General features: G+C 46.5%; 1 protein-coding gene across 1 annotated transcript in view; it reads right to left on the bottom strand.

Moving 5' to 3' along the window:
• The window catches only part of dnah2 (dynein, axonemal, heavy chain 2), a 609,335-nt gene that overhangs the window by 119,902 nt on the left and 466,517 nt on the right, over positions 1-22,916 (bottom strand). Inside the window, exons 70-78 of the mRNA XM_072258532.1 lie at positions 21,865-22,015; positions 20,519-20,667; positions 18,784-18,917; positions 16,548-16,692; positions 15,558-15,757; positions 12,824-12,950; positions 11,581-11,767; positions 8,251-8,399; positions 2,333-2,516 (exon numbers count right to left, since the gene is read on the bottom strand). Of these exons, the coding sequence (XP_072114633.1) occupies positions 2,333-2,516; positions 8,251-8,399; positions 11,581-11,767; positions 12,824-12,950; positions 15,558-15,757; positions 16,548-16,692; positions 18,784-18,917; positions 20,519-20,667; positions 21,865-22,015 (1,426 nt within the window). The remainder of the gene's footprint in view (positions 1-2,332; positions 2,517-8,250; positions 8,400-11,580; positions 11,768-12,823; positions 12,951-15,557; positions 15,758-16,547; positions 16,693-18,783; positions 18,918-20,518; positions 20,668-21,864; positions 22,016-22,916) is intronic.

Here is a 22,916-nt window from a genome sequence, read left to right as displayed (position 1 = left end):
GTAAAGGGTAGAGGGGGTGTAAAGGGTAGAGGGGGTGTAAGGGGCAGAGGTGGTGTAGGGGGTAGAGAGGGTGTAGGGGGCAGAGGGGTGTAAGGGGTAGGGGGGTGTAAGGGGCAGAGGGGGTGTAGGGTGTAGAGGGGGTGTAAGGGGTAGAGGGGGTGTAAAGGGTAGAGGGAGTGAGGGGAGAGGGGGTGTAGGGGGTATAAGGGGTAGAGGGGGTAGAGAGGGTGTAGGGGCAGAGGGGTGTAAGGGGTAGACGGGGTGTGAGGGGGTGTAGGGGGAGAGATGGTGTAGAGTAGAGGGGGTGTAAGGGGCAGAGGGGGTGTAGGGGTAGAGGAGGTGTGAGGAGTAGAGGGGGTGTGAGGGGTATTGAGGCTGTTGGGGGTATAGGGGGTAGAGGGGTGTAAGGGGTAGAGGGGCTGTAGGGGGTATAGGGGCTGTTGGGGGTAGAGGGGGTGTAGGGGGTAGAGGGGGTGTGAGGGGTAGAGGGGGTGTGAGGGGTAGAGGGGGTGTGAGGGGTAGAGGGGGTGTGAGGGGTAGAGGGGGTGTATGGAGCAGAGGGGTGTAAGGGGTAGAGGGGGTGTAGGGCGTAGAGGGGGTGCAGGGGTGTAGGGGGTTGAGTGGGTGTGAGGGGGAGAGGGGTTGTGAGGGGGTGTAGGAGGTAGAGGGGGTGTAGGGGTAGAGGGAGTGTAGGGGGTAGAGGGTAGAGGGGGTGTAAGGGGTAGAGAGGGTATAGGGGTAGAGGGGGTGTAAGTGGTAGAGGGTGTATAGGGGGTAGAGGGGGTGTGGGGGAGAGGGGTTGTGAGGGAGTGTAGGGGGTAGAGGGTGTGTAGGGTGTAGAGGGTAGAGGGGGTGTAAGGGGTAGAGAGGGTGTAGGGGTAGAGGGGGTGTAGGGGTAGAGGGGGTGGAGGGGGTTGGGGGGTGTAGGGGGTAGGGGGGTGTAAGCGATAGAGGGTGTGTAAGGGGTACAGGGGGTATAGGGGGTAGAGGGGGTACAGGGGGTATAGGGGGTAGAGGGGGTGTAAGGGATAGAGGGAGTGTAAGGGATAGAGGGGGTGTAAAGGGTAGAGGGGATGTAATGGGTAGAGGGGTTTAAGGGATAGAGGGCGTGTAAGGGGTAGAGGGGGTGTAGGGGGTAGAGAGGGTGTAGGGGTAGAAGGGGTGTAAGGGGTACGGGGGGTGTAGGGGGGTGAGGGGGTGTATGGGGAAGACGGAGGTTTGGGGCAGAGGGAGGTATGGGGGAGAGGGAGGTGTGTGGGAGAGGGGGTATGGGAGGAAGAGGGGGGTGTGGGGGAAGAGGGAGGTGTGGGGGAAGAGGGGGTATGGGAGGAAGAGGGAGGTGTGTGGGAGAGGGAGGTATGGGGGAGAGGGAGGTGTGTGGGAGAGGAGGTGTGTGGGAGAGGGGGTATGGGGGAGAGGGAGGTGTGTGGGAGAGGGGGTATGGGAGGAAGAGGGAGGTGTGTGGGAGAGGGGGTATGGGAGGGAGAGGGAGGTATGGGGGAGAGGGGGTGTGGGGGAAGAGGGGGTATGGGAGGAAGAGGGGTATGGGGAAGATGGAGGTGTGGGGGAGAGGGAGTATTGGAGGAAGAGAGAGGTGTGGGGGAGAGGGAGCTGTGGGGGGGAAGAGGGGGTGTGGGGTGGAAGAGGGAGGGGGTGTGGGGGAGAAGGGTATGGGAGGAAGGGGGGTGTGGGGGAAGAGGGGGTATGGGAGGAAGAGGGAGGTGTGGCTGGGAGAGGGAGGTGAGAGGGGGTATGGGTGTAGGTGTGGCAGCCCAGCAGTGTAGTGGTTGGCACAATGTAGCTATCACCAATCAGGGTTCAATTCCCATCGCTGTCTGTAGACGTTTGTACGCCCCCATCAGGTGCTCCCGTTTCCTCCCACAGTCCAAAGACATATGGTTATGGCTAATAAGCTTGGGCATATTATGTCGGCGCTGGAAGTATAAGGTTACTTGTGGGCTGCCCCAGCACTTCCTCAGACTGTGTTGGTCATTGATACAAACAACCCCTTTCACTGTTTCAATCTTTTGATGTTAATGTGACAAATATGACTAATCTTTAAGAATCTAAGCTTGAAAACTGAATGAAATTGGAGAAGAAGATGTGTTTGCCCTCGTGGGCAATATCAGTGTGGGGGTAAAGTAGCAAGACAGGTGGTGAAAAATTCAGTGGGGAATACAGGAGGCTCCTCTCACTCAGAGAGGGAGCAGTTGAGGGGAATCGTAGGAGTTACGGACACGGGGGAATGGAGGAGAATGGTATGTTGATGGGGATGGTGATAAGGTGGAGAGGGCCGGTCTGGGGCCAGGGTAAACTGTTTGGTGCCACCTACCTTCTGCTACTCCCTCGGTGATCATCCGTGTGGCAATGGGGGCCTGGCCCTGACCCAGTGACAGTGCATGGAAGCGGGCTGCCATTCCTGAGTGTTCAGCCAGCTGTAGCAGGGCATTGGTGGGATCAACCCCCGGCGAAAGCACAAATATCAGCGGTGTCCTTGTGTTGGAGTCATCAATCACCTACGCAGGATATAGACCATCATAGCACAATGTTGTGCTGAACTTTTAACCTATTCCAAGGTCAAACTAATTCTTCCCTCCCATATAGCTCTCCATTTTTCTTACATCCCAGTGCCTATCTAGCAGTCTCTTAAACGCTCCTGAGGTATCTGCTCAGGTATCTTAGCAGGGTGTTCCACGCACCCACCACTCTGTAAACATTCTACCTCTGACATCCCTCTCTACAATTTCCTTCAAATACTTTAATATTATTCTCCTCATTTCTGCCCTAGGAAAAAGTCTCTGGCTGTTCACTTTGTCTATGTCTCTTATCATGTTGTACACCTCTTTTAAATCATGTCTGATCCTCCTTTGCTCCAAAGAGAAAAGCCTATCCTCATAAGACATGCTCTCTAATCCAGACAGCATCCTGGTAAAACTCTTCTGCGCCCTCTCTAAAGCTTCCACATCCTTCCTATGATAAGACCATAAGACATAGGAGCTGAATTAGGCCACCTGGCCCATCAAATCTGCTCCACCATTCAATCATGGCTGATCCTTTTCTTTTCTCCTCCTCAACCCTAGCTCCCTGCCTTCTCCCCATAACCTTTGATGCCATATCCAATCAAGACCCTATCAATCTCTGCCTTAAATACACCCAATGACCTGGTCTCCACTGTTGCATGTGGCAACAAATTCACCATCCTTTTGGCTAAAGAAATTTCTCAGCATCTCTGTTTTGAAAGGACGCCTCTCTATCCTGAGGCTGTGCCCTCTTGTCCTAGACTCTCCCACCATGGGAAACATCCTTTCCACATCTACTCTGTCTAGGACTTTCAACATTTGAAAGGTTTCAATGAGATTCCCCCCTCATCCTTCTAAATTCCAGTAAGTACAGACCCAGAGCTATCAAACGTTCCTCATATGATAACCTTTTCATTCCCAGAATCATCCTTGTGAACCTTCTCTGAACCTTCTCTAATGCCAGCACATCTTTTCTAACCTGCAAGTTAACCTTTAGGGTGTTCTGCACAACACCCTAAAGTCCCAAGTCCTTTTGCATCTCAGATTTTTTGGATTTTCTTCCCGTTCAGAAAATAGTCCGCACATTTATTTTGATAACCAAAGTGCATGACCATGCATTTTCCAACGTTGTATTTCATTTGCCACTTTCTCGCCCATTCTCCAAATCTGTCTAAGTCCTTATGCATTCTACCTGTTTTCTCAACCAACCTTTGTATTATCTGCAAACTTGGCAACAAAGCCATCTATTCCATCATCTAAATCATTTACAGTTGAAGTCAGAAGTTTCCATATACCTTAGCCAAATACATTTAAACTCAGTTTTTCACAGTTCCTGACATTAAGTTGCTGGAATTTTGTTCCATTCCTCCAGACAGAACTGGTGTAACTGAGTCAGGTTTGTAGGCCTCCTTGCTCGCACACGCTTTTTCAGTTCTGCCCACAAATTTTCTATCGGATTGAGGTCAGGGCTTTGTGACGGCCACTCCAATACCTTGACTTTGTTGTCCTTAAACAATTTTGCTACAACTTTGGAGGTATACTTGGGGTCACTGTCCATTTGGAAGACCCATTTGCGACTGAGCTTTAACTTCCTGGCTGACGTCTTAAGATGTTGCTTCAATATATCCACATAATTTCCCTTCCTCATGAATCGATATAGGACTCGTTTTACTGTGGATATAGATACTTTTCTACCTGTTTCCTCCAGCATCTTCACAAGGTCCTTTGCTGTTGTTCTGGAATTGATTTGCACTTTTCGCGCCAAAGTACATTCATCTCTGGGAGACAGAATGCATCTCCTTCCTGAGTGGTAATGACAGCTGTGTGGTCCCATGGTGTTTATACTTGCATACTATTGTTTGTACAGATGAACGTGGTACCTTCAGGCATTTGGAAATTGCTCCCAGGGATGAAACTAGCCTTGACATAATTTTCTGACCTCAATCCGATAGAAAATTTGTGGGCAGAACTGAAAAAGTGTGTGCGAGTAAGGCGGCCTACAAACCTGACTCAGTTACACCGGTTCTGTCTGGAGGAATGGAACAAAATTCCAGCAACTTACTGTGAGAAGCTTGTGGAAGGCCACCCAAAATGTTTGACCCAAGTTAAGCAATTTAAAGGCAAAGCTACCAAATACTAACAAAGTGTATGTAAACTTCTGACCCACTAGGAAAGTGATGAAAGAAATAAAAGCTGAAATAAATCATTCTCTCTACTATTATTCTGACATTTCACATTCTTAAAATAAAGTAGTCATCCTAACTGACCTAAGACAGGGAATATTTTCTGGGATTAAATGTCAGGAATTGTGAAAAACTGAGATTAAATGTATTTGGCTAAGGTGTATGTAAACTTCTGACTTCAACTGTACATACAGCATAAAAAGTAGTCCTAACACTGACCACTAGTCACTGGCAGCCAACCAGCAAAGTAACCTTTTATTCCCACTTGCTGCCTCCTACCAATCAGCCATGTTAGTAATTTTCCTGTAATACCATGGGCTCTTAATTTGGTAAGCAGCCTCATTTGTGACACCTTGTCAAAGGCCTTCTGAAAGTCCAAATAAACAACATCCACTGCATCCCCTTTATCTATCCTATTTGTAATCTCCTCTGAGGATTCCAACAGGTTCGGCAGGCAGGATTTTCCCTGAAGGAAACCATACTGACTTTGTACTATCTTGTCCTGTGTCACCCAGTACTCCATCACCTCATCCTTAACAATTGACTCTAGCATCTTCCCATCCACTGAGGTCAGGCTAATTGGTCTATAATTTCCTTCCTGCCGCCTTCCTCCTTTCTTAAAGAGTGGAGTGACATTTGCAATTTTCCAGTCCTCTGGCACCATGCCAGAGTCCAATGATTTTTGAAAGATCATTTCTAATGCTACCACAATCTCTAATATTACCTTTCAGAACCCTAGGGTGCAGTTCATCTGGTCCAGGTGACTTATGTACCTTTAGGTCTTTCACCTTTTTGAGTACCTTCTCCCTTGTAATAGTAACTGCACCCACTTCTCTTCCCTCACACGCTACAACATCAGACATACTGCTAGTGTTTTCCACAATGAAGACTGATGCAAAATCAGTCTTTTAGTTCATCAGCCATCTCCTTGTCCCCCGTTATTGTTTCTCCTGCTTCATTTTCTAGCGGTCTTATATCCACTCTCATTTCTCTTTTATTTTTAACAACTTGAAGATACTTTCTCTATCCACTTTGATATTATTTGCTAGTTTGCTTTCATATTTCATCTTTTCCCTTCTAATGATTTTTTTACTCGTTCTCTGTAGGTTTTTAAAAATTTCCCAATCCTCTATCTTCCCACTAATTTTTGCTTTGTTGTATGCCCTTTCTTTTGCTTTTATAATAGCTTTGACTTCCCTTGTCAGCCACGGTGTACTATTTTACCATTTGAGAATTTCTTCATTTTTGGAATACACACGTCCTGCACCTTCCTCATTTTTCCCAGACATGCACACCATTGCTGCTCTGCTGACATCCCTGCCAGCAGCTCCTTCCAATTTACTTTGGCCAACCCCTCTATCATACCATTGTAATTTCTCTTACTCCACTGAAATACTGCTACAACAGACTGTACTTTCTCCCTATCAAATTTCAAGTTGAACTCAATCATACTGTAATCACTGCCTCCTAAGGGTTCTTTTACCTTAAGCTCCCTAATTGCTTCCAGTTCATTACATAACACCCAATCCAGTATAGCTGATCCCCTAGTAGGCTCAATGACAAACTGCTCTAAAAAGCCATCTCTTAGGTTGGTCAAACTCACTCTTGAGATCTATTACCAACCTGATTTTCCCAATTGACCTGCATGTTAAAATCTCCCATGACTACCATAACATTGCCCTTTTGACACGCCTTTTCTATTTCCTGTTGTAATCTGTGATTCACCACCCAGCCACTGTTGGGAGGCCTGCATATATATATATATATGCAGTTTCTTAACTCAACCCACAAGAATTCAACATCTTCCAATCCTATGTCACATCTTTCTATTGATTTGATGCCATTCCTTACCAGTAGAGCCACACCACCCCCTCTGCCTACCCTGCCTATCCCTCCAGTTAATGTGTAACCTTCTACTCCCAACTAAACCATCCTTCAGCCACGATTCAGTGATGGACACAATGTCATACCTGGTAACCTGTAATAGTGCAACAAGATCATCCACCTTATTTCTTATACTACATGCATTTAGATACAACATCATGAGTACCGTATTTGCTATCCTTTCTGATTCTGCATCCCTAATGATTTGATACTCAGCTTGTTGGCTGCAACTAAGTCCCATTACCTGCCTGCTCTTCCTGACAATCTGACTGCACGCTACCTTTACTTTTTTACCATACATCCTATCCTGAGTCCCTTCACTCCAGTTCCCACTCCCCTGCCAAATTAGTTTAAACCCTCCCCAACAGCTCTAACAAACCTGCCTATGAGAATATTGGTCCCCTTCGGGTTCAGGTGCAACCCATCACTTTTGTACAGGTCATCCCTCCCCCAGAAGGGATCCCAATGTTCCAAGAACCTGAAGCCCTATCTCCTGAACCAACTTCTCAGCCGCACATTTATCTGCCAAATCACCCTGTTTCTACCCTCACTGGCGTGTGGCACGGGCAGCAATCCAGAAATTACTACCCTGGAGGTCCTGCTTCTCAGATTCCTACCTAGTTCTCTAAATTCTCTTTCCAGGACCTCATTGCTTTTCCTTCCCATGTCATTGGTACCAATATGTACCACAACATCTGGCTGCTCCCCCTCCCTCTCCAAAATGTTGTGGACGGGATTCGAGATGTCCCCGACCCTGGAACCTGGGAGGCAACATACCATCCGGGTGTCCTGTTCATGCCCACAGAATCCCCTGTCTGTTCCCCTCACTATTCAGTCCCCTCTCACTGCCACTCCCCTCTTCTCCCTCTTTCCCTTCTGCACCACGGACCCACGCTCAGTGCCAGTAACCCAATCACCGTGGCATTCCCCTGGGAGGTCATCCCCCACAAAAGTATCCAAAATGGTATACTGTCTTTGAGGGAAATTGGCCACAGGTGTGCTCTGCTCTAACTGCCAATTTCCATTTCTCCTGACAGTCACTCAGCTACTCGCCTCCTGCAACTTTGGGTTGACTACTTCCTAGTAACTTTGACCAATTATCTCCTCACTCTCCCGTACAAGCCGAAGGTCATCCAGTTGCTGCTCCAGATCCCTAACATGGTCTTCAAGATGTATTTCATGCAGATGTAGTTCCCCGGGAGACTCTGGGTCTCCCGGTTCTCCAACATCCAGCACAAAGCACACACCACAGCCATTTAAATGGTACAGTAAGAGAGAGGAAAAAAACAAAAATGAAACCTTAACAGACGCTTAATGAAGAGACCAGAACTGAACACCATTCTCCAAACATGCTTTAACCAGGGTTATATAGAGCTGACGCACTTCTTCACAGCCCTTGAACTCAATCCCCCGATTAATAAAGGCTAACATACCATAACCCTATCAACTTGGGTGGCAACTTTAAGGGATCTATTGATGTGGATCCCAAGATCCTTCTGTTCCTCCACACTGCTAAAAGTCCAACCATTACGCCTATATTCTGCCTTCAAGTTTGACCTTCTGACGTGTATCATTTTGACCAATAAGAAGGGGAAGAGTGGTTTAGGATTGTGTGGTGCTGGGTGTTCAGTGAAGGCCATTCGGCTGCCCTGTTTCACACTGACCGAATGCATGTCTAGCACCGGGGGTTCCACAAACTTGGAGCCAAGGTTGTTGACGATGAAGGACGTCACGCATAAGGCTACACGGTCCTGCCGCAGGGATCGTACGATCAGCATCCGCTGAAGCTCATTGCAGGTATTCTCCCATTCCACTGGTGAGGGGAACAGAAGCATCAGTCACACAAAGCAACAAACGCAAAATGCTGAAGGAACTCAGCAGATCAGGCACATCTATTGAGACAAATGAACAGACAACATCACGGGCTGAGACCCTTCATCAGGACTGGAAAGGAAGACCAAAGTTCAAAGTAATTATCAAAGTAGGTGTATGTCACTATGTACTATCCTCAGATGCATTTTCTTGCAGGCATATAGAATTAATGAAAAACCACACACAACAATTGACAAACAACGCACAAGTAATGATAAACCATATAAATACAGAACAACAATAATATCAATAATATGATCAGTACGGAATAATGAGCTGACGGAATATTCCCCAGGCTGCTCCACGAGGTGAGAGAAGAGATTGCTGAGCCTCTGGCTAGGATCTTTATGTCCTCGTTGTCCACGGGAATGGTACCGGAGGATTGGAGGGAGGTGAATGTTGTTCCCTTGTTCAAAACAGGTAGTAGGGATAGTCCGGGTAATTATAAACCAGTGAGCCTTACGTCTGTGGTGGGAAAGCTGTTGGAAAAGATTCTTAGAGATAGGATCTATAGGCATTTAGAGAATCATGGTCTGATCAGGGACAGTCAACATGGCTTTGTGAAGGGCAGATCGTGTCTAACGAGCCTGATAGAGTTCTTTGAGGAGGTGACCAGGCATATAGATGAGGGTAGTGCAGTGGATGTGATCTATATGGATTTTAGTAAGGCATTTGACAAGGTTCCACACGGTAGGCTTATTCAGAAAGTTAGAAGGCATGGGATCCAGGGAAGTTTGGCCAGGCGGATTCAGAATTGGCTTGCCTGCAGAAGGCAGAGGGTGGTAGTGGAGGGAGTACATTCAGATTGGAGGATTGTGACTGGTGGTGTCCCACAAGGATCTGTTCTGGGACCTCTACTTTTCGTGATTTTTATTAACAACCTGGATGTGGGGGTAGAAGGGTGGGTTGGCAAGTTTGCAGATGACACAAAGGTTGGTGGTGTTGTAGATAGTGTAGAGGATTGTTAAAGATTGCAGAGAGATATTGATAGAATGCAGAAGTGGCAGATGGAGTTCAACCCAGAGAAGTGTGAGGTGGTACACTTTGGAAGGACAAACTCCAAGGCAGAGTACAAAGTAAATGGCAGGATACTTGGTAGTGTGGAGGAGCAGAGGGATCTTGGGGTACATGTCCACAGATCCCTGAAAGTTGCCTCACAGGTTGATAGGGTAGTTAAGAAAGCTTATGAGGTGCTAGCTTTCATAAGTCGAGGGATAGAGTTTAAGATTCGTGATGTAATGATGCAGCTCTATAAAACTCTGGTTAGGTCACACTTGGAGTACTGTGTCCATTTCTGGTCGCCTCACTATAGGAAGGATGTGGAAGCATTGGAAAGGGTACAGAGGAGATTCACCAGGATGCTGCCTGGTTTAGAAAGTGTGCATTATGATCAGAGATTAAGGGAGCTAGGGCTTTACTTTTTGTAGAGAAGGAGAATGAGAGGAGACATGATAGAGGTGTACAAGATAATAAGAGGAATAGATAGAGTGGATAGCCAGCGCCTCTTCCCCAGGGCACCACTGCTCAGTACAAGGGGACATGGCTTTAAGGTAAGGGGTGGGAAGTTCAAGGGGGATATTAGAGGAAGGTTTTTTACTCAGAGAGTGGTTGGTGCGTGGAATGCACTGCCTGAGTCAGTGGTGGAGGCAGATAAACTAGTGAAGTTTAAGAGGCTACTAGACAGGTATATGGAGGAAGCTAAGGTGGGGGCTTATATGGGAGGCAGGGTTTGAGGGTCGGCACAACATTGTGGGCCAAAGGGCCTGTAATGTGCTGTACTATTCTATGTTCTATGTAGCCACTGCAGCTCGTTGATCATTTCTGATTGTTGAGGATTGCTCTTCTACGCTACCGGCGAGGGAAGAGCCTGCTGTTGTGCCTGGAGAATGTTGCCCAGGTTTTCTGCGTTTTGGATGTGAACTTGGACTATACACTTTTTTTCAGTCTTACAGTTTTTTCTTTGTATTCTGGGTTCCCCCTCCAATCTTTCTCGTTTTTTGTGGGGGGATTTGGGGGTCGATGTGCCTGTTTCGATTTTTTCACTCTTTTGTGTGGGGAGGGAGATTTGGGGGTTGATGTGCCTGTTCTGTTTTATTTGTTTTTTTGTGTGGGAGGAGGGGTTTGGAGGTTGATGTACCTGTTCCACTAGGTTAACTCTTTTTTGTATGGGGAGGGGGGATTTGGGGCCTTTCCTTTCTTTTCTTTTTTGTTCTCACGGCTACCCAGAAAAGAATAATTTCAGAGTTGCATACTTTGAACCTTTAATGAATAAATAATGCTGGGAACATAAATTGTGGAGTCGTTGAATGTGAGTCTGTAGGTTGTGGAATCAGTTTAGTGTTGTGGTGAGTAAAGTTAGCCATGCCGGTACAGGAGTCTGATGGTTGTAGGATATTAACTGTTACTGAATCTGGTGGAGTGGCACCCAAGGATCTGATGGCAGCAGCAAGAAGAGAGCCTGGCCTAGATAATGGGGATCAAGATGGAAATTTAAGACTGATAATTGTCATTCTTCAGTGTATGAGTGCAAAGGAGAACAAACTGAGTGTAATGATGAATAAGCTTTGGGATGACATGGGAATGTGGGAAGAATGGGCTAGATTGATATCAGAGTAGGATAAAAGTCAGCACAACATAGTGGACTGAATGGCCTGCACTATGCTGTACTGTGATGTTCTTTGAAGCCAGTGGCAACGGTGAATAAACTGCAGAAGGTTCAGCAGGATATTGCCTGGATTAGAGTGTTAGCTATAAGGACAGGACAGATATCTTACTGTTTACTGCACTTTCTCTGTAGCTGTTACACTTTATTCTGCATAATGTCAATGTTTTACCTTGTTCTACCTCAATGCATCATGTAATGATTTGATCTGATGAACTTATCCAGAAACACTTTTCACTGTACCTCGGTACATGAAACAATAATTCTGCATACCAATTCCAATTCCAGTTCCAAAATTTGGATTGTTTTCTCTGGCTGGGGTACAAACTAACAGGGGTTTATAAAATAATGAGAGGTGTATTTAGCACAGAGAGAGTCTTTTTTTCTGTGTGATATTTCAGTGTGACTCATGGCAAACTGTGGGTCCCACCACCTGTCTGAATGTTCCTAACGCACTCACCTGGCAACAGTGCGGTTTCTGGCACTGAGCTGGTGTACCAAGCATTCCAGTCCTTGGGATACTGTTCAAATGAGTTCATAATTCCATGGAAGTTGGTCAGCTTATCGAGCTCTGTGATATTGTCCCAGTTGGTATCTGCAAGCCACCCGGGGCATGGGTTGTCCATCTGCTCCTCTCTGTCCAGCACCTACAAGGGGAAAAGTGCACTGGAGCAGGAACTTTCCAACTCATCACAAACTGTGCACCATCATCTCCCCTCCCATATCCAAGGAGGCTCCTCTACAGCTCATCTATGGTCCTAGATGGAACACTAACAAAGCTGAATAATTCATGGCAGATCTTACTCACCCCAATCTCTACCTGTCTCCACCAGAGTGGACGACACAGTAGTGTAGCGTTTAGAGTAATGCATTACCGTGTGGACTGTAGAATTGGAGTTCAGTTGTGTGTACGGAGTTTGTATGTGATCCCTGTGACCACAAGGTTTCCTCTGAGTGCTTCAGTCTCCTCTCCCATTTCAAAGACATTCTGGTTAGGGTTAGTGAGTTGTACGCATGCTCTGTTAGTGCCAGAAGAATGGTGACACTTCTTCAGAGGAGGTGTGCAAGGTGCAGCATCTGTTGAAGGTAAGACCACAACAGGGGAGGGAGGGACCAGGACATATTCAGTAATGGAGGTGTGTGTCTGGAAATGGGTGGGGCTCATTTTGCCCTCGTCCTTGGTCGTAGCGGTCAGGGAGATACTGACAGGGGGGGATAAGTGCAGTCCGGTTATATGACCCTCTGGATTCACAAACATTTCCTCTCCGTATCCACACGCTCAGATTCATTTACCACAGGCACATTGAAACATACAGTGGAATGTGTCAACAAGCAACGCACCTAAGGGATGTGCTGGGGGGGCGGGGGGGAGGTAGCCTGCTAGCATCACTCCACTTCCCAGCACCGACAGCATGCCCACCATGCTTGGCAGAATAACACACAAGCGACAAAGCAACAGCCACAAAAACTAACCCCGTTCCTGCACACTCACCCACTCATCCACGCACATATAGTCCTCTAACAGGCCATCTCTTTGGCCTCCAGCCAACTTGTGCAATCACAAACGTTTGGCCTTCAACGTCCCTAACAGGCTTATAGAGGTTCACAGACCCCTTTAAGGTAGGTTCAATGACTAAACCCCACGTTCTGGAGCTCCACTCAGCTTTAAGTTGCACGCCACCGTTCCCACTGGATGCACTCACCACACCCCCACGCAAGAAGAAGTTGTACTCATCCATGTTGAGTTTTCCGGCTACCTCCAGGATCTTGATGCAGACCTGGAAGCTGAAGAGCAGCTTGTGCCTCTCAAAGAGCCCACGGCACGTGTACCTAAGATGGAAAGGCAGGGTTGGCCAAATTTCACACTGTCCACGGCACTCAGCCATAGGCAGAAGGAACGGCTCCAGCAACTCGCACTAAGCTGGTGACCCACCAGAGGAGGTGGTGGATGGAGTTTAGATTGAGTCAGACATGTCAGGGTTTGAGGGGTTTAGGGAAAGGAAGTTAAACACACATAATGCTGGAGAACTCAGCAGGTCAGACAGCATGTACGGAAATGAATAAACAGTCATCAGGACTGGAAAAGAAGGGAAAAGAAGCCAGAATAAGAAGGTGGGGGGAAGGAGAAGGAGAACAGGAGTGGCAAATGAGAGGTAAGACCAGGTGAGGGGGAAGATGAGTGGGAGGAAGAGGGGTGATTACCAGAAGTTAGAGAAATCAATGTTCAGGCCATCACGATGGAGGCTACCTGGAATGAATATGAGTTGTTGTTCCTCCAACCCGAGAGTAGCCTCATTGTGACAGTAGAGGAGACCATGTTGGAATGGAAATGGGAAGTCAGGTTGAAGTGGGTATCCACTGGGAAATCCTGCCTGCTGTGGTGGACAGAGTGAAGGTGCTTGATGAAGCAGCCACCCCAATCTCTCTCTGATGTAGAAAAGGTTGCATCAGGAACATCGAATACAGTAGACAACCCCGACAGACTCATAGGTGAAGTATTGTCTCTCCTGGAAGGGTTGTGTTTGGGGCTTTGATTGGTGGTGAGGCATGAGGGTTAGGGCAGATGTAGCATTTGTCCTGCTTGCAGAGGTAAGTGTAAGACGGATATTGGTGGGGAAGGGGGTCATGTAGAGAGAGATCCCTGTGGAAAGTGGAGAGTGGGATGGTGAGAGGAAAGAAGGTGAATGCCAAGTAAAGCCAAGTATAAAGACTGGAGACTATCCAGAATCAAAGAGGAAAGAGGAAGAGGGAAGGAGAAGAAATAGATGCCTAGAAGGCAGGAGTAACTGCAGACGCGTGGTGACCAGTTGGTAAATTGGTTTATTATTGTCATATGCCTTGGTGCAATGAAAAGGTTTGTTCTGCATTTTATCCATACATACTATTCACATCAGTGCATTGAGGTAGTGCAAGGGAAAACAATAACAGATTGCAGAATATATCTGTTTCAAGCAGAGGTGGATAGGTTCTTGATTAGTCAGGGCATCATAGGTTATGAGAAGGCAGGCAAGTGGGGTTGACAGGGAAAATAACTCAGCCATGAATGGTGGAGCAGACTTTATATGCCTTTGTGTGGAAAATCCTACAAAAGGTAATGGATTCGGCCCAGTACATTATGGGTAAAGTTCTCCCAACCATTGAGCGCATCTACATGAAACACTGTCGTAGAAAAGCAGTATCCATCATCAAAGATGCTCACCACCCAGGCCATGCTCTTTTCTCACTGTTGCCATCAGGTAAGTGGTATAGGAGCCTCAGGACTCACACCACCAGGTTCAATAACAGTTACTACCTCTCAACCGTGAGGCTCTTGAACAAAAGAGGATAATCACACTCATCTATTGAGATGTTCTCACAAAAAATTATCTCACTTTAAGGACTCTATGTTGTTATTTCATGCTCTTGTTATTTATTGCTATTTATTTATATTTGCATTTCAATATTTTGTTGTCTCCTATACTCTTGCTCTTCCATTGATCCTGTTTACAGTTACTGCTCTGTACATTTGCTGAATATGCCCACAGGAAAAAGAATCTTGGGGTTGTATATGGTGACATGTATGTACTCTGATAATAAATTTTACTTTGAACTTTGATGGGCTGAATAGCCAAATCCTGCTCCTTTGTCTTACTGTCTTATCGAATAAAGTATTACAGTTACAGAGAAAATGCAGTGCAGGCAGACAGTAAGGCGCATGGTCGTAATGCGGTAGACTGTGAGGTCAAGAGTGCATCTTATCGAACTAGGGGATCGTTTAACAATGGGATAGAAGCTATCCTCGAGCCTAGTGGTACATGCTGTCAGGTTTTTGTATTTTCTGCCCGATGGGAGAGGGGAGAAGAGAGAATATCTAGGGTGGGAGGGGTCTTTGATTATGCAGCTTTATCAAGGTAGTGAGAAGTATCGACAGAGAAGAAGCTGGTTTCTATGACATGCTGAGCTGTGCCCACAACTCTCTACAGTTTCTTGAAATCATGGGCAAAGTAGTTGCCGTACTGAGTCATGATGCATCAGGGTGATGCTTTTTATGGTGCATCAATAAAAGTTGGTCAGGATCAAAGGGAGCATGCCAAAGTTTCGTAGCCAGCTGAGAAAGTAGAGGCACTGGTGGTCTTTCTTGGTTGTGGTTGTGGTGTCTACGTGGTTGGGCCAGGAAGGAATAAACCCAGTGAGAGATGGAGGAGGAAGGAAATAAGCCATGAAAGAGGAGGGTTAATTTGTGAACTGTCACACTGAACACAGTTCTGCAACCCCAGCACACCATATTGGGCTGCTCAAGACATCTGTCAAATTTTTCAGCCAGTACTGTATCTGTTTAAAGTATTGTAAGAGTAATAGATTTAAGGGAGAGGTCATGATGAGAGAGAGCGTGTGTTTCTCCCTGTGTGTGGCAGTTGTCCCAGAGCAACATCGGATGGACTGTGAGTGGCAGCTCACCTGTACACAGCGTAGGTGTGGTATTCATTGAGGTTGACGATGCGCTCGTGCAGCTTTGGAGTGCGTTTGCTCTTCTCAATGCTCAAGTTGAAGAGGTCAATGTAGGCATCCAGTGAGAACTGGTACATGGGGTCAATCTTGCCCATGTCATTCAGCACAAAGAAGAGGATGGAAGCTCGTTCAGCGCATGGGCGATAACCCTGGAATTGGACAACAGGCGGGGAGATCATTGTCACATCTTCCTTCCCTGAGTTCTCAGATACTGAAGACTCTGCCAACTTTGCCTTCAGCCTCCCCACCTACACAATCACCTATTGCAGTCTGAAGTACAGGGGACAGATCTCATAGTATTAACATTTTGATCCCTGCAATTGGTTTGTTGACCGGAAAGAACTAAAATCTGCAGATTGGGCAAGGGCAGAGGAAGCAGACAAAGCAAATGTCTTTGTTCCTGCTGTGTGGTGGAAGGACAGAAGCTGTCATTTTGTCATACTGTGCTTTGCAGCCACTATTTTGTGAACTGGTTCTTGCTCAGAGTTGGCTGAATCACAGCAATTGAAAATGGACACATTACGAAGACATACAGACGGGTTAGTGGGTTAATTGGTCATATGGGTGTAATTAGGCAGCGCTTGTTGGGCCAGATAGGCCTGTTATCTCTAAATAAACAAAGAATAATAAATCAAAGTCCAGCTGGACAGAGTAGACTCCATTTCCTGGGTATGAACTTTTCCGTTTTTTGTTCAGGGAAGGTCAGCAGAACCTGGTGGGTGAACACACAGGTACTTTGATCATGTGATTGTTAACTGAGCCCATTTACAGTATCAGTTAATACAGATTTTCTCTGTGTCTAGGTGATCATTATTGTTGAGGATTGATATCAGTAACAGCTTAAGCCATGTTCTTTGTGATGAAAGGTCAGGTGTATCCCATTACACCTGCGGTCAGAGGAAACAGTTCCCTTCGCGAGGCAAGTTCAGTTACACTAACCTCTCGAGCAGCATCAATCTTCACCTCAGTGGTCTCACTGTTGTCTATCTGTTCTGCTACTTCTGTGGCAGTGACCTTTGAAGTCTGTAAGGCGTTAACCAACTGGACATCATCCAGTAATGACCCCGTGGCCTCATTCAATAACCTGGCAAGACACAGAGCAGCGGGTTAAATGCTTCATCCCATCCAGAACCTCCAGATACAGGGCACGTTCCCGAATCCCAGCTCTCCAACGCAAGGGTTCCCCCACCTCCTCTTCAAAGTTAATACATGAACAAAGTAGGTATATACTAGCCAGAGGTTCACTTTCTTGCGGGCATTCACAGTGGAAGAAATGAGAACGACACACAAAGGCTGGCAAGCAATCAATGTGCGAGAGAAGGCCAACTGTACAAATACAAAAAGAAAATATTAAATATATAAGCAAGCAAGGGCTTTTCTCTTTGGAACAACGAAACTAGAATACAGAACACTACAATGGTACAAGCCACAATGCAGTGGCAACTTCTAACCTACTCTAAGATCAATCTAACCCTTCTCTCCCACATAGCCCTCCATTTTTCTGTCATCTACATGCCAATCTAAGAGTCTTTTAAATATCTCTATCACCACCTCTGGTAACACATTGCACATACTCACTGCTTTCTTTATAAAAAAAATCTACCTCCGACATCCCCTTTACTTTTCTCTAAACACTTTTGTCCTAGCCATTTCTGCCCTGGGAGAAAGGTGATGACTGTCCACTCATTCTGTGCCTCTTATCATCTTATACACCTCTATCAAATCACTTTTCATCCTCCTTCAGTCCAAAGAGAAAAGCCTTAGCTCGCTCAACCTATTCTCATAAGGCATGCTCTCTATCCAGGCAGCATCCTGGTAAATCCCCTCTGCACCCTCTCTAAAGTTTCCACATCCTTCCTATAATGAGGTGACCAGAACCGAACACAATATTCCAAGTATGGACTAACCAGGTTTTATAGAGTCGCAACATTACCTCATGGCTCTTGAATCCAATCCCCTGACTAATGAAGGCCAACACACCATACACCATCTTAACAACCCTACCTACTTGTGCTGCTAAGTTAAGGGATCTCTAGATGTGAACTGCTCTCTTCTACACTGCTTAAAAATCCTGCCAATAATCCTATACTGGCTGAGGGGTGGCTTGATAGAGGTCTAGAAGAAGATAAGGGGCATTGATAGAGTGGAAATCAGAGACTTCTTTCCCAGGACAGAAATGGTTAAAACAAGAGGGCATAATTTTAAGATGATTGGAGGAAAATATGGTGGGGGGGAGTAAGAGGTGAGGTTTTTTACACGGAGAATGATGGATATGTGGAACACACTGCCAGGGGTAGTGGTAGAGGCAGATTCTTTCAGAATATTTAAGAAACTATTAGATAAGCAAAAGGATGAAAGTAAAATGGCTACGTGGGAGAGAACAGTTAGATTGATCTTGGAGTAGGTTAAAAGGTTGGCACAACATGGTGGGCTGGTAGGCCTGGACTGTGCTGTACACAGTGCTGTGATGTTAAAAATCAAATAGAGTCTTCTCTGTTGCCTTTAGAAGAACGAGAAAAGGTAATATTGAAAGGGACACAATTATTTACTAGTATTTGCAGTGCTAACAGAACCTGCCTCAAAGTATCGGTCTTGGTTACACAGAGCAGAGCTGAGGGTTGTTTCTTCACTTGATGGCTGGTGAATTTTTGAAACTCTTCAGTCATTGAAAATATTCAATATGAATTGATAGATTTTTGGATGTTAAGGGAACAGATAACAAGTAGTGGTAAAGAAAGATTGGCTACCACCCGGTTGAATAGTGCAGCAGATAGGAGTGGCTGAACAGCTTCCTTCACTTGTATTTCCAATGCTTGTATTCCATGTTTAGTAAATTTCCCCAACTGCACACTGGGACTCACACTCAAAAACAGGGGATTCTGCCGATCCTAGAAATCCAGAGAAATACACATAAAATGTTGGAGGAACTCAGCAGGTCAGGCAGCATCCATGGAGGGGAATAAACAATAAATATTTTGGGCGGAGACCCTTCATCAGGACTGCTGAGTTTCTCCAGCATTTAGTGTGGGATTTACACTCAGTAGTATCTGTTCACCCAACCATTCAATGGGATATCAGTGTCCTGTGACCACTGGCTAATTACTGGTGTGCAGAAGTGACCACGGGTCTGGCTGGTTTGGTCTGGTCTTGCCCAGGCATTAGTCAATCTCCTTACCTCAGGATCTCATCTTCCAGTTCTTTCAGCTTCTTCTTGCCGGCAGCAATGTTAATGACGAGTGAGTCCTTTTGTTCTTCCAACTCTGGCCTCTCCTTCCTCACCACGATGCCCAATAACTGTGCCTCAAGGCCCTACAGTGGACAACAGGCGGTAAGGCCATCAGAAATGCAGGCCCTCCTCCTCCTTTCTGGCCAGGCACCAAACTCCCACACTGTATAGAACCAACCCAACCAGAAGCCTATCCTCCAATATCCAGATTCCAATTTTCCAAGAAACAGTTCCTTGATTTGTCATGGCAATGGACCACCTTTTCCAAAGTGTTACAGGGCTAATAAAACAAAAATTTCATGCCATCTTCAAAATTTCTTGCCCAACACTGTTAATCTGATCAACCATTCTAGTTAGCCCCCCACTCCCCTCTATTACCCCCATCACTGTACTGCCCTGGAAACACTTTAAACCACTTCTTATAATGCTGTTTACATTGTAAATACAGGCTGGTATTTATGTATTTTATTCATTACCGCCTGGTATTGGGGATGGGGTGTGGGGCGTACACTGAACAGGATCTAAGTAAGCTGCAGAGAGTTGTAAAATTATTCAGCTCTATCATGAGTATTAGACTCCATGATGGTGGACATCTTCAAGTAGTGATGCCTCAAAAAGATAGCATCCATTATTAATGACCACCATCACCCAGGACATGCCCTCCTCTCATTGTACAGTTAGGAAGGAGGCACAGAAGCCAGCAGGCACACACTCAATGATTTAGGAACAGCTTCTTCCCCTCTGCCATCCGATTTCTGAATGGGCATTGAACTCATGGACACTCTCTCACTACTTTTTATTCCTATTTTTGCACTACCTATTTAAATTAATGACATGTGCCCGTGATATTAAACTTGATTCTGATGTCCATGCTTTAACTTTATATTCATATAATCTTTATCATTGTTGATTGTTGTTATTTGTTGTATGTCACACCCTGACCAACAGACAGCAAATTCCTAATACTACATGCAAATATATATGGTGAATAAAGTTAAAGAAGTTGTGGCTGAACCAGCAGTACCAGTATTCCCAAACCCCATTTACTCTCCCCTCCACGATCCATGTCCATTCTCCCTCTAATCCATCTCCAGATCAGCATGGCACAGCAGTGCAGTGGCTAGTATAATGCTTTACAACACCAATGATCAGCGGATCAAGGTAACATTCCCATCACTGTCCATAAGGGGTTTGCATGCATTTTGCGTGTGTTGCTCTGGGTTTTCAGCATCTACAAAATCTCCATTTTCCCTTTTGACACCAACATAGCATGCCTTAACTTACTAACCCTAATGGGCATTCTATGTTGTTGTTGGAAGGGAAAACACGAGAGATTTTCCAGATGCTGAAAATCCAGAGCAGCACATGTTTTTGGAATGTGGGTGGAAACCCAGACAGAGGTGAGCGTCGAAAGCACAAGAGATTCTGCATATGCTGAAAAATCCACAGCAACACACACAAAATGCTGGAGGAACTCACCAGATCAAACAGCATCAACGGAGAGTAATAAATAGTCAGCATTTTTGCTGGAGACCCTTCGCCAGGTCTCAAACACAATTGGTGATCATTGGCATTGTAAAGCAATGTGTTAACCTCTGTGCTACTGTACCAACCCTCCCTGGCCTCACACTCTACTGAGCCATCCCTCTGCCTTGTCCTTCCCTCTTCTTGGCTACTGACCAACCTGGAGTTTGACTGCAAAGTTTACGATGGTGGTGGTGCTGGAGATCTCAGGAGGGTAGTGCGGATTTGACAACTTGGTGGTGATGTAAAATCGAAAGTCGGGATTGTACTCGATCTCTTTGTCCCCCAGTTTCAGCAGCAGGCGGCCACCTATGCAAAAAATGTAAACACCAGCCGAAGTGTCAACCAGAGGTCTACATGAGTCCGTAAGGTCAAACCTGTGATCGGTATCCTGGGGCCAAGCCTAAAGATGAAATCCTGATGTCTGCAAATCCAAGAGCCTGTCATGGGGTTGGAGGCGTGTCTATCTGTATGAGGGGCTTGTATAACTGTGACTGTCGTTCTGTTCAACGTGCTGCACATGCTATGTTGGTGCTGGAACATGTGGCCACGCTGGCGGCCTCCAGCATATCATCAGGTGTGTTAGTTGTTAAAGCAATCAATGTATTTCACTGTATGTTTCCATGCACTGTGACACATAAAGCTGACTCTGAGTTGGGCTGCATTAAGAGGGTGTGCAAGACCCACCTGGACATCATCCTTGGTCTTTCATAGAAGGTACTGCTCTAATCATCGTACCCAACTATCCCACATTGATTTCCCCTTATTTACTTTGTAGACCCTGCTCAGGAGCAGGTTGTGTCAGAGTCTGAACAATGGGCATTTTACCAGGGGCTCCCATACTTTCAGGACATCCTGGAGTACATGGGGAGTGCAGCAGGAAACACAGGTTATGCTCCCGAGACATGAGGTGATCATTGCCATTTAACTGCTTCCAGCAGAATGATTTCTATTAGGCTGAGGCACCAGGAGTAATTCCCCTCCAGTGGGGCATAGCTCTCTCAGTCCCACTCCTCCAGCAGGTCAGAGCTCCCTCAGTCCCACTCCTCCAGCAGGTCAGAGCTCCCTCAGTACAGTCCCTCTGTTAGGGCAGTGCTCCCTCAATCCCACTCCTCCAGCAGGGCAGTGCTCAATCAGTCTTGCCCCCCAGTGCTCTCTTAGTCCTACCTCTCAAGTAGGGGAGTGCTCTTTCAGTCCTGCCCCTTCAATAGGGAGTACCCCTCAGTACTGCCCCTCTGGTAGAACTGTGCTCCCTCAATGCTGTCCTTTGCTCCCTCAGATCTACTCTCTGGTAGGGGAGAGCTCCCTCAGTCCTGCCCCTCTAGTAGGGGAGAGCTCCCTCAGTCCTGCCCCTCTAGTAGGGAGAGCTCCCTCAGTCCTGCCCCTCTAGTAGGGAGAGCTCCCTCAGTCCTGCCCCTCTAGTAGGGGAGAGCTCCCTCAGTCCTGACCCCCGTCAGTGCTCCCATAGCCAGGGTTGACTCCTCAGAGACAGGCAGCTGTGCCCACCTGCTTTGGTGACAGATTTGTTGAGAATGGGGCCAAGCGAAGGGTCCAGTTCTTCATGGACATTCTGCAGGAGGATGGGGGAACCAAACTGCACTCCGCTCTCCAGCACTTGCATATAGTCGCTCATCTGGAAGTCAATTATTTTCAGTCCCTGTAGAGAAGGCCACAAGTTAGTTTGAGGCATCTGATAGGACCATAAGACAAAGGAGCATAATCAGGCCATTTGGTCCGTCGAATCTGCTCCATCATTCCCCCAAGTCTGATTCATTATCCCTCACAAACTCATTATTCTGCTTTCTCCCTTAGCCTTTAATGCCCTTACTAATCAAGAACCTATTTATTTCTGCTTTAAATGTACCTAATGACTTGGCCTCCATAGCTATCCATGGCAATAAATTCCACAGATTCACCACCCACTGGCTAAAAGTCTGGAGGTTATAGCCCAATAGTCGAAGACTGCAGGCCAGTGTGTCCACGTGTTTGGGTGGGATCAGTGAGGGGCTTGTTTTGCTGTTGTTGTGTTGCTTGTCGTGTTGTATGTAGCTCTGCTGAGCACCGTGGGCAGGCTATATTGGCACCAGAACACATGGTGACACCGTGGGCATGCTATATTGGCACCAGAACACATGGTGACACTGTGGGCATGCTATGTTGGCACCAGAACACATGATGAGACTGTGGGCATGCTACATTGGCACCAGAACACATGGTGACACTGTGGGCATGCTATGTTGGCACCAGAACACATGATGAGACTGTGGGCATGCTACATTGGCACCAGAACACATGGTGACACTGTGGGCATGCTATATTGTCACTAGAACATATGGTGACACTGTGAGCTGCCCCAGCACATCCTCCTTGTGACCTCGTGTGTTTCCTCTGGGTCTCCCGTTTCCTTCCACATTCCAAAGACATGCAGGTAGGATGTGGGCACGCAATGTTGGTGAGGGAAACACGGCCATACTTGTGATCTGCATCCAGTATACCCTCAGACTGTGTTGGCCATTGATGGAAATGACACATTTCACTGTATACTTCGATTAGATGTG

Source organism: Mobula birostris, chromosome 5 (genome assembly GCF_030028105.1).
Source record: "Mobula birostris isolate sMobBir1 chromosome 5, sMobBir1.hap1, whole genome shotgun sequence".
NCBI classification, from domain to species: domain Eukaryota; kingdom Metazoa; phylum Chordata; class Chondrichthyes; order Myliobatiformes; family Myliobatidae; genus Mobula; species Mobula birostris.
The sequence above is the reverse complement of the archived record's forward strand: the minus strand, read 5'-3'. Positions and strand labels throughout refer to the sequence as shown.